Genomic DNA, 12,656 nt, shown 5'->3' with positions numbered 1-12,656 from the left:
GTGGGAGAAGGTGAGTTCAGAGTCTGCTTATGCCACCATCTTTATTTTGAGTCCTTTTTAATTTTAATTTTAATTGTTTTTGAGCAATCCTAGTTACTCCTCTGCTGGCTTCCCATGCTTTCTTTTTCTTTTGAAAGATTGGCCCTGAGCTAACATCTGTTGCCAAGCTTCTTCTTTTTTCTCCCCAAAGCCCCAGTACATAGTTGTATATTTTTAGTTGTGGGTCCTTCTAGTTGTGGTGTGTGTGACACTGCCTCAACATGGCCTGATGAGTTGTGTCATGTCAGTGCCCAGCATCCGAATTGGTGAAACCCTGGGCCACCGAAGCAGGGTGTGCAAACTTAGCCACTTGGCCATGGGGCTGGTCCTGTAAGGAGTTACATTTTAAAAGCTCCTACTAACATAAAGGAGGAGTTTTGATAATTTTATTACACTAATCCTGAAGTGTTTACTGAGTAAAAGCCTACAGCCCCTTTAACTTGAACTTCAGAAAGTGTCATGCAGACTTTTTTGATGTCCTGTAGCTCTGAAGTGCTCTCTTTTATCTGTAATATATACTAAAGTTTGAATTGCAGATGAGTTGAAAGATGTTTCCTTTGTTCTTAGGTATCAACATCAGTTAACATTAGTTATCTATGATGTTCAGGTAGATGGTTTACAAGCCAATCCCATCTCTGCATTATGAGAGACCCCTTCACCTCTTCCTCAGGGTGTCATCAATCCAAGCAGAGCAGCTCCAGGGCCCAGAGGCACAGGCCTCCTCCTGGTGTAAGGTCGCTGGCCTCTGCTCTGGGGAGCTTGCTGCCCCTTCTCCAGGTCCCCACCATGGACAGCAGAAATCTGCACACCAGCATTTTCTCTGATTGGACTGACGTCCTCTTTTCTCTCGTATATTCATATTTCTCCTAGTAGTAATAGTTCTCCTAGCAGTAATCATTGTAAGCCTTATAATCATCTTCCTATCTGAATTCCATTTAGAAAATTCTCTGCAGCTAGCTTATTAGCTTCCACACCTTCAAGATGAGATAATAATAATGTGATGATAGCTAACATTTATTGAAATTTATCATGTGCCAGATCGAGTATTTTATAATTATTATCTAATTTAATTCTCACAACAATACTAAAAGCAACATAATACTATTATCTCCATTTATAGATGAGAAGACTCAAGCATAGAGAAATGACTTGACAGTCTCTTAGAGGAGTTCAAGGCAGGTGACTGTGGGTGAATAGGAGCATTTTCTCTAAGTGAAGTAGTCATCCTGTGTACAGGATGCTCATTGGCTCTATGAAAATAAGGAAGAAAAGAACATGAATAACCTTGTTTAATTGGAACCACTAGATGCTTTTGGTTTGAATGACAAGCCAGGCTCAGGGTGACCCTCAGGGAAATGATTTTAAATCTTCTCCCTCCATTTTTGCCCTCTGGTTATCTCTCTGCTGGGTTTTAACAAATGAAATACCTACAAAACTTCGACTTCTCACAAGGTGTCACGGCACCAGAACGTGTAGCTGAGAAGGACTCCTCCAACCCTCAAAAGTGGCTTTTTAAGGCAATGATTGTACTGTTTCCAGATTTTCCTAGTTTATAAAACACTCCAACATGCTGTATGGGAAGAGGTATCAGGACTTTAACTTTTTACTACAAAATGCAAGAAGTATTTGCAGGGCCCCAATGCATTGACTGAACAGCAAAATACAGCTTGGGTGCTGGTTGTATGCAAAGCCAATAATTCATTTAGGATTCAAATCCATCATTGTTGCCAAAGTGAATGATTTGCTAGAAATTTTTTTAAAAGTCTGATTAAGATTTGAATAAAGAGATACTCTCAAATTCAAACTGAGGGGCTCATGTGACTCTGCCACATCCCCTCTGGACCACTGGGGATGGAGGTGGAGGAGCGCAGAGCTTGTGTTTCCCAGCTGGAGAGGAGCCGGAGGGCAGGCCAGTGGAGCCCTTGTCGCTGAGCACCTGCGGACGGCCTGTCCCTCCTCTCTCTCAGGCCCCAGCAAGAGGCAGCTACTGCGGTTTACATTTTACCTACATGATAAAATAGACCTAGCTGGAAAGTACCCTTTGGCAGAGTGCTTCTTCTGATGTTGTTCCATTGTTATAGTCCACAACCATTCACATACTTACTGTGGTCAGCAGAACAATGGCCCTTCAAAGATATCCACCTCCTAACTGCCAGAACCTGTGAGTATGTGACTTTACGTGGCAAAGATACTTTGCAGAGGTGGTTAAATTAATGATCTTGAAATGAAGAGATTATCCTGGATTATCTGGGTGGGCCCAGTGTAATTGCAAGGGTCCTTAAAAGGGAAAGAGGGAAGCAGGAGGGTGAGAGTCAGAGAGGAGCTGTCATAGTGGAAGCAGAGGTTGGAGCAATGTGATTGCTGGCTTGGAAGATGGAAGGGAGCCATGAGCCAAGGAATATGGACAGACACTAGAAGTTAGAAAAGGCAAGCGATAAATAAATAAAAAACAATAGGCTATATTGGAGTATATGAGGAAGACATTTGGGTTAAAACTGATTCGGCCTGACCTTGTTTTTCCAAAAGGACCTATGTGGCCTGTTGAGCATGCATTATACATCTGCTTTAAACATTTACCATGTCCCAAAGACAAGAACAATGCCCTTAAAGATAAGGATGTAGCTTCCCCCCATATCGGCATTTCTTTAAGGATAAGCATCTCTTCCTGGGAACAGGATTAGTTACCCACCTGCTGTGGTCACCTTGTGACCACTGACCTGTTGTGCCAGCTAAGCATCTCATGACAATTGTAAAAGGAACATTCCTATCATATGTGATGTAAGCTCTTGTTCTATACAGTATGCAAACCACTCTGTACATCCCACGTCTTTGGTGCCATTCCTTCCTTGGGGAAGGAAGGCCCCAGGCTAGTCCTCAGATCTGGCTCATAATAACTCACCCCAATTTTGATTTATAGATTGATTACGGGTTATTTGTGTTGACACAGGAAACAGATTCACTTCTAAAGTCTCTGCAAGGAACACAACCCCGCTGAAAACTTGATTTTAGGACTTCTGACCTGCAGAACTCTAAGATCATAAATGTGTGATGCTTTAAACCACTAGATTTGTGGTAATTTATTAGAGCAGCCACAGGGAAACTCATATACCTATGGACATTTGCTTTATCTGTCCCAATTGTTTACCTTTTGCTATTTGACTTCGCAGTTCCTCATACAGATGGGGTTGGCTGCAGAACTTACTTTGGCCAATAGAATGAGCTAGAAGTGACAGCATGCCAGTTTTGAGCCTAGGCCTGAAGAAACTTTCTGCGTTTCTGCTCATTTTGCACTTGCCAATGCCACAATGAAGGCATGCGTAAGCTAGAGAACTGGTTGGAGGAGGAGAAGGAGAGACAGTGGAGCAGAGCTACTCTAGTTAAAGTATGCCAGCAGGCAGAGGCACAGCTGAGCCACATCCAACCGGGCCCAACCTAGGACAGCTAGCACCCCTACTGACCCCTGAGATGTAATAATAAAATGACTGTTGCTTTAAGCCACTGAATTTTGGGATGGTACATTACATCATGGTAGCTAAGTGATACAATGCCTTACAAACTAATGATGGCAACTTGTAAAGCAACGCTCCCGGTGTTTTTTACATGACCTCATTGTAATGCTTGCTTCTGTTGAATGCATGGCCCAGGCCATAACATTTTAGGCAATTCATATCTGGCTGGTCCCAATCTTACAGTCTCATCATACACAGTGCAAAAGCCAGGAACAGAGCAATCAGAACCTTCTCCACTCATCTGCCCCCTCCCCCACCCTGTCCCACCACACACAAAGAGCTCACAGTGTAGCATCTGTAGATCTCTTTTTTATTAGTTTGTTTATTGAAATTGTAAAATATAATAAGTTATATATACAGAATTAGACAAAAATATTGACAATTAAACTTCATTTGCTAAGGCCACAGCTCTAGCCTGGGGTGTTTCTAAATGTTTTTAAATATAGCAAAATACTGACCGTCTCCGTATAAAACAGCAGGGTGGGGTCCCAGCTTCGGTCAGTGATGATCATTACAGTCTCACTGATTTGAATTCCATAATGCAGCCTACAGCTCATCAGAGTAAAGCTTTCCGTGATTTGTTTCCAAACAAGTAAATGACAAAGGAATTGGTAAGTCTATAAGGACTAGCTCCCTAAAAATGGCAGGCTAAGAGTCAACGGAACATGGTCTAATGCTGGCTGTACCTCGGGCCCCAGAATTCTAACAGTGTGAAATAAGGCAAACCTCCGGGGCCAGAGAACAGCCACCCCTGTTCCTTCCCTGAAAACATTGTTCTAAAGAAGCTGCAAGCTGTTATCCTGTAACGGCATGCTCATCACATGAGACATTTGCAGTCTAATTAAAGGGGAGACTTTCATCATCATTATCACAAAGCAGGGGAAAGAGGCACTGTAGGATTTCAAAGAGGGATTAAAAGGATAATTAAGGTTTGCTGTGGAGTATTTAGCTCGCAGGATATATACCTAATAGATTCTGAAAAACAGCAGCAAACAGACACAGTAAGTGATATTAAATATTCAGGACCCAATCATGATCCTATCACAGTACGTTCTACATTCATTGGTGGGAAACTTTGTTGGCTTTAAAGACATGACTGATTTCCTCCCCCAGGGCGTTGCTCAGTCATGTGACTCGTCAATTTGAAAACATTGCTTTACAAGGCAGGGACAGGTTAATGTCGTGACACCCATGGTCAGCCCTGTCAGCTCAGCAGCGAACTCTAACCTCCGGGATGCTCACCATCCTGGCTCCCAAGCTCTTGGCAACTGCAGGTGTAGTGAGAGAATTTGCCAATAACAATGCCAGTTCATTAACTTTATCTCTAAACATGTGCCAAACAATTGCAGTTACTATGAACACTCCCAATCTGAGTTTTTCTGTTTTTATTCCCATTTTACTTGATACTCACACTGTATTCACATGGAGTGCCTTTGAAGGCCTGGCATTTCAAGGAGCTCAATTTCCATTTTGCTCCCCTGATTCTTACTTTTCCTGATTATAGAATCAGAGACTAAGCTCTCACTTGCAGGATAGAAATTGAGGGCTAGGGAGGGAGAAGAAAATGGCCCAAGTTGGCACAACTCGAACCAGGTCCCTGGACTCCATGCCCAGGCTCTCCCTGTACTGCAGGGCTCCCCTTTCCCTGACTGGCTCAGGAGGCTGGAGTGAAACCCCCACCCCATGAGGCTCACCCACAAGACTTGGATACTCTGCAAATCTACAATTATACATGGCTGACCTCTTAGGAAGTCATCACTTTCCTTTCTAAGCAGAGTTGACCACCCATTTCTCTTTGAAGCAAAAATAGCCTAACACATAACTTAATGACTTGTGTCCTTGGGCAGCAATAGCTGCTCGAAAGGGGTCAAATCTGACTAAGAATGAGAGTTGAAGGCAATTGATGTGCAATACAAAACCATTGTATTCCCAGGCCTAGGACTCATGCAGTAAGTGTCATTGGCTACCACACAGGTCTGCTTGATTGGACAAATGCACAACTTGCATATCAGTAACACAAGCAGGCGATAGAGTGAGCTCTTGAATTAGTGACTAGAGGGCTGTAGGAACATGGAAAACCTCAAGAACAGGCAAAGTTATCCTAATGAAGCCACTTAGGATATTAACAGACTTGTACTGAACCTGAAACAATACATGGAGTGGGGTATCTGTATTTTCTGGCCTTTGTACCAAACTTTTGAGCTCCTTTCTTCACGAGCATTCCCTCCTTCATTGCTCTAGTGGGAAGGCATCTCCCTCTCTCAGAATTTTCATTACATTTTCTAACGTCTCCTCATTCAGATTGCTTGATGCCTTCTAGCAAAGTGGTTTGCACACGTCTTCTCTCTCTCACTGGGTTGTAAACTCCTTAAAGACAGGGACCAGATTCTTCACCTCTGTAATCTCCACATGTTTGGTTCATTTGAGAACCCAACAATGTCCCCTGACAGAGTTCTTGGTAGGCTGACTGGCTGGCTGAGTAAACATTCATTCTGCCTGGTGAGGTACCAGTGGGTAGCTAGGAGTAGCCCAGCTCTAATCTCTTACCTTTGGTTAGTTTGGAAGACAGGCCTCATTCCTCTTGTTCCTTGGAATAGCCTAAGACATTCCAAGCCTTAGGTGACATAGGAGAAAAAGCCTTGATTCTTGGCAGTCTGTTGGCACTGCTCACAGCTCCAGAGCCCTCATTAGATCCTTGGTGCACCCCAGGGAGGACAGTCCACAGGCTGTCCTCAGGGTGTAATGGGTGGCTGGGAGGCAGGTGGCACGACCCCAGCCCACTCCAGTATGTCTGCACACAAGGACTCCACGGCATCCAGCCGCTCTATTTGCACCAGTTTTGTGAGCAGCTCTGGGATGCTGTAGCCTGCGGTGCTGATGCGGTCAAAGAGTTGCATGCCATCTGTCATGCCCCCAATCTCATCCCTCTTCAGTCCAAAGCTCTCGGCGAGATGGCGCCACGTTTTCACAACAGCCTTCTCAGAGTTGTACGTGGAGCTGAGCATTCGGCTTGTCTTTTCGAGACAATCAAATGGCAGCTCTGTGGGGCTGAGACCTGCAGAGACAGTCAGATGTCACAAACGGCAGTCAACAGAAAACACCATTAAAAATTATTTTTTAAATCTTTAAAAAAAATTTGTAAAAAAAAAAAAAACCACAGATGTGGAACACCACACAAAATAAATGCATAGCTTAAGGTGAACAACACTGGACTTTGCCACCACATTAGGAGGCTTTTTATGAGCCCTAATCCCAATAATAGCCCCTTTTCTACTAGGAAAAATAACCACCATGCTGACTGTTATCGTAATCCCCTCAAGACCATTTTAAGCAACCACCAAAGCCTTTGATATTGGCTACGCTTAGTTTGGTAACCATGCCTTAAATGGAGCTGGGCTGAGGAGGGGGTTAAATGGATGGTATCATTTCCCTTTATGATGACAGTAGTCACCTTTATGAAGGATGCTCTCAAAGACAGCCCAAAGTTGGTGTTATCTGGACCAAGTTACTGCCACCTCTGTGGTCTAATGGTTCTCAGTCTTTGCTATACATTAGACTCACCTACAAGCATTTTTTAAAAAATTGATGTATTTTCACTTCTGGAAGATGGAGTTGACATGCTTTTCCCTATTCCTCCTCATAAGTACACTGAAAACCTCTGGACACCATGTATAAAGCAAACATACAGGGCTCTGGAAAGTGGAGAGAAAAGACAGACTGCCAGGAACCTCAGGCCTGGCACAGTGACACAGTGTGAGCTCCTTTGGTTTTCTTTTACTTCATTATCCCAGACACGGAGCTGAAGATTTTAGCAATCCAGAAATACCAACAATAACAAACAAAAATAGCCCCAACAAAAGCCTGCTCGCTCTAGCTAAAGCAGAAAGAAAAGAGAAGCTTAGCAAGAGGAAAACACTTAGACAATAACCACTTTATTACAGCCAAATACCACAGAAAAAACTATGGCCCCGACCCTACCAAGGTCAGCAAAGCTGAATGGGGGGCCTGGATGTCCATCCTCAGTAGGCTGTAACATGGTATCAGGGTGGAGTCACGGAAGGCCAAGCAGGGAGCCTGGACTCTCTCATCACTGGCCAGTAGCAAGCCTCCCCACCACGTGATGTCAGTGGAGACCACTGGGAGAAAGATTCTCCCACCCTGAAGCAGCAATAAAAAGAAGGTCCTGCTCAGGTGTCAATGGAAGCTAAGTGATAACTTGGACATCTGCCTCCACCCGGCAGCAACAAGGCAGCACCTCCTTCCCCTGCCACAGAGGTATTGGAGGAAGCTGGCTGCAACAAAAAGTTTAAATAAGACCCAGAGTCTCAAAACACGACATAAAACAGTCCAGTTTCAATAGAAACTCATCATACCAAGAACCAGGAAGATTTCAAGTGAATAAAAAAAGACAATCAATCAATAGATGTTAACACTGAGATGAAGAGATGTTAGAATTATCTGACAAAGATTTTAAAGAAACCATGATAAAAACACTTTAACAAGTAACTACAGACATGCTTGAAACAAACGAAAAAATAGAAAGCCTTTGCAAAAGATAGAAAATATAAAGAGGAACCAAATGAAAATGTTAGAACTGAAAAATACAATAATCAAGATAAAAAGCTCAGTAGATATGCTCAATGGCAGAATAAAGACAGAGGAAAGAATTAGTGAGCTGGATAATAGAACAGAAATTACCCAATCTGAACAGAGATAAAATAAATTGAAAAACACAGAGCCCCAGGGACCTGTGGGGCTATAATAAAAGATCTCACATTTGTGTCATGGAGTCCTAGAAGGAGAGGAGAAAGAGAATGGGGCTGAAGAAAGAAATAATAGCTGAAAAATTCCCAAACCTGGCAAGAGACATAAGTCTACAGATTTAAGAAGCTGAGAAAACTCCAAACAGGATAAACATAAATTCATATCAAGACACATCATAAATAAACTTCTGAAAACTGAAGACAAAGAAATCTTGAACACAATTGGAGAAAACCAACACCTTACCTATAGGGGAAAAGTAATCAGAATGACAGTGCATTTCTTATCAGAAAACTGAAGGCCAGAGGGAAGTGGCATAGTATGTTCACATACTCAAAGGAAAAAACTGTCAACCCAGTACCCCATACCCAGTGAAAATATCCTTCAAGAAGGAGGGGAAACGTAGACATTCTCAGGATGAAGAAAAACTAAGAGAATGTGTCACCAGCAGACCTACTCTAAAAGAATGACTAAAGGAAATCTCTAAACAGAGAGGAATGACAAAAGAATGAAACCAAGCAAGATTTTGGGAAAATACAATAGGTTTTCTTTTCCTTTTAAGGTTTCTGAATTATGTTTGCCAATTGATGCAACTGATGTAGTTCTAAATATAGATCAAGGAAATATTTAAGACAAATATTTAAGACAACATATAGGGAAAATACTAAGATAATATTTAAGACAACTATAAACAGAAAGAACATAAAGGGAGATAAATTTTTTATACTTTACTCAAACTAGTAAAATGATTACACCAGTAGACTGTGATAAGTTATGTATACATAACACCTAAAGAAACGACTAAAATAGCTGTGGGAAAAGATGCACTCAAAATACATCAAATACATCACTAAAAAAAATCAAAATGGATTTCTTGGGTTTTTTTTTAAGATTTTATTTTTCTATTTTTTCTCCCAAAGCCCCCTGGGACATAGCTGTGTATTTTTAGTTGTGGGTCCTTCTAGTTGTGGCATGTGGGATGCCACCTCAGCATGGCTTGCCAAGTGGTGCCATGTCTGCACCCAGGATTCAAACTGGTGAAAACCTGGGCCTCCGAAGGAGAGCACGGGAACTTAACCACTCGGCCATGGGGCTGGCATCAAAATGGATTTCTAAAATATGTTCAAAGGACCCAAAGGAAAGCAGGAAAAAGAAAAGAGAGAAATGGGACTTTTGAGCGAGTGACATCAGCAACATGGCAGTGTGAGCTCACGCAGGACTCTCTCCCCTCCAAATTACAACCAAAAAGAGCAACTGCTTTCCAACCAAAAAAAAATCCTAATAACAGAAATTGTCAGAGATCCACAGCAGCCAAATGACGGAGGGCGGAGAAGCTGGAGCCACCCTTGGAGGAGTTGGAACAGGGTAAGAGAGAACTTCGCTCCCTCCCCTAGAGACTGGGATCGCTGCTGCTGGTAAGGGAAGGAGCAAGGGAGGGGCCACGCATCCATGGGATCATCCAGGACTCCCACCGCCCATGCAGCAGAAACCCTCTAACAGGGGAAAACTTTCGCATGGGGGGACCCCATCAAGCCAGGGCCCCAGGAGACCAGAGAGCGAGATCTGATCAGAATCCAGGTTGGCACGCAAGAGAAAGTGCCCCTCCTCCCCCCACCCACACTGTGTGCCACCATCGCAGCTGAAGGTGGAGGGCTCAGAACACACGGTTCTCAACCCCCATCTAGTGGTGACAGGGTGTAACTGCAACTGAATAATAGCATCATGTGCAAAAACCGCTCCTCTACCATCCAGCAATTTATAAAAGCTCCAGTGCACAGAGAAAACAATAAAAACACAGAAGTATGTCCTGAGGACTTGGAACTAGGTAAACTAAGTGAAAATGAGTTCAGAGTAGCTATCATCAAAAAACTCAATGAGGTAAAGGGAAATATGGAGAAACAAGTCAAAGAGTTCTGGAGTCACTTCACAAAAGAGATTGAAACTATAAAGAAGAACCAATCAGAAATTCTAGAGATGAAAAATACAATGGATCAGATAAAACAGAATATGGATTCCCTGAATGCACGTGTAGACACCATAGAGGAGCAAGTTAGCATAATCGAAGATAGACAGGCTGAATGGCTCCCGACAGAGGAAGAAAGAGAACTAAGAATTACAAAAACTGAAGAAAATCTCCGAGAAATAGCAGATTCAATGAGAAAATGCAACTTAAGAATAATCGGAATTCCTGAGGGCGTGGAAAAGGAAAATGGAGCAGAAAGTGTGCTCAACGAAATAATAGAAGAGAACTTCCCAAATCTAGGGATTGACGGAGAAATGTGTGTGGAAGAAGCTTTCAGATCTCCTAGATTTGTCAATGTAAAAAGACCTACTGCAAGGCATATAGTAGTACAAATGGCAAAAATGAATGACAAAGAAGGAATACTCAGGGCAGCAAGGCAGAAGAAAATAACCTACAAAGGAACCCCAATCAGACTCTCAGTGGATTTCTCTACAGAAACCATACAAGCTAGGAGAGATTGGAGTGACATATTCAAAACTTTAAAGGATAAAAGTCTTCAGCCAAGAATACTCTATCCAGCAAAAATATCCTTCAGATAGGAGGGAGAACTTAAATCTTTTCCAGACAAACACAAGCTAAGGGACTTCATAGTCACAAGACCTCCACTACACGAAATCCTCAAGAAGTCTCTCATACCTGAAAAAAGAAAAAAAAGGGAGAAAGGGGTCACAAAACACAGAGTAGGGAGACAGATAGAATTGGAATAGGATAGAAAATATTCAACTATAGCATTAGGATAAAGGGAAATAAGTCACCAAAGCAAAGACAATCTTATCAATCTAACCACAAACTCACAACACAAGTTGGAATAAGACATGAAAATAATAATTTAGGAGGGGAGGAGGAAAGGGAATGAAATAGTCTAGGCTAAGTAAGTAAGAGACCACCAGACAATGGACTATATTATACACGAGATTCTGAATACAAACTTGAGGGTAGCCAGTAAACTAAAAAACAGAACAGAGACACAAAACATAAATAAGGAAAAATCTAAGAAACCCAGCATGAGAAATTGAAGAAGTCAATGGGTAGGCTAAAAGACAAAGGACGAGAAACAAAGGAAACACAGGAAAACTGGAAAACGAGCAACAGAATGACAGCATTAAGCCCTCATGCATCAAGACTCACCCTTAATGTAAATGGACTGAACTCTCCAATAAAAAGACACAGAGTGGCAACATGGATTAAAGAACAAGATCCAACAATTTGTTGCCTCCAGGAAACACACCTCGGCTCCCAGGACAAACACAGGCTCAGAGTGAAGGGGTGGAAGACAATACTCCAAGCTAATAGCAAACAAAAGAAAGCAGTGTCGCAATACTTAGACAAAACAGACTTCAAGATAAGGCAGGTAAAGAGAGACATAGAGGGCCAATATATAATGATCAAAGGGACACTTCATCAAGAAGAAATAACGCTTATAAATGTCTATGCACCCAACATAGGAGCACCAAAGTTCATAAAGCAACTATTACCAAAACTAAAAGAAGATATCAAAAATAACACAATAATAGTAGGGGACCTCAACACCCCACTCACATCAATGGACAGATCATCCAGACAGAAAATCAACAAAGAAACAGTGGAGCTAAACAAAAAGCTAAAACAGTTGGACTTAATAGACATATATAGAACACTCCATCCAAAAACAGCAGAATACACGTTCTTCTCAAGTGCGCATGGAACATTCTCAAGGATAGACCATATGCTGGGAAACAGGGCAAGCCTCTACAAATTAAAAAAAATTGAAATAATAACAAGCATCTTCTCTGATCATAATGCTATAAAGTGAGAAACTAATTACAAGAAAAAAACTGAGAAAGGCACAAGGATGTGGAGACTAAACAATATGCTATTGAACAAGCAATGGATCATTGAAGAAATTAAAGAAGAAATCAAAAAATACCTGGAGACAAATGAAAATGATAGCATGCCATACCAACTCATATGGGATACAGCAAAAGCTGTATTAAGAGGAAGATTCATCACAATACAGGCACATCTTAACAAACAAGAAAAATCCCAAATAAGCAATCTTAAACTACACCTAACTGAACTAGAGAAAGAAGAACAAACAAAGCCAAAAGTCAGCAGAAGGAGAGAAATAATAAAAATCAGAGCAGAAATAAATGCTATTGAAACAAAAAAGGCAGTAGAAAGGATTGATGAAACAAAGAGCTGGTTCTTTGAGAAGATAAATAAAATTGACAAACCCCTAGCAAGACTTACAAAGAAAAAAAGGGAGAAAGCTCAAACAAACAAAATCAGAAATGAAAGAGGAGAAATAACAACAGACTCTGCAGAAATACAACGGATTATAAAAG

The 12,656-nt window shown here is 41.8% G+C and overlaps 1 protein-coding gene across 4 annotated transcripts in view; it reads right to left on the bottom strand.

Moving 5' to 3' along the window:
• Positions 1-4,922: 4,922 nt before the first annotated feature.
• The window catches only part of EDAR (ectodysplasin A receptor), a 96,399-nt gene continuing 88,665 nt past the window's right edge, over positions 4,923-12,656 (bottom strand). For all 4 annotated transcript variants that reach the window (XM_070571924.1, XM_070571927.1, XM_070571925.1 and 1 more), the window contains exon 12: positions 4,923-6,603. In XM_070571924.1, coding sequence (XP_070428025.1) covers positions 6,281-6,603 — 323 coding nt within the window. In that variant the 3' untranslated portion in view covers positions 4,923-6,280. The remainder of the gene's footprint in view (positions 6,604-12,656) is intronic.

Source organism: Equus przewalskii, chromosome 14 (genome assembly GCF_037783145.1).
Source record: "Equus przewalskii isolate Varuska chromosome 14, EquPr2, whole genome shotgun sequence".
Lineage (NCBI taxonomy): Eukaryota > Metazoa > Chordata > Mammalia > Perissodactyla > Equidae > Equus > Equus przewalskii.
This window is presented reverse-complemented; position numbering and strand designations above follow the sequence as displayed.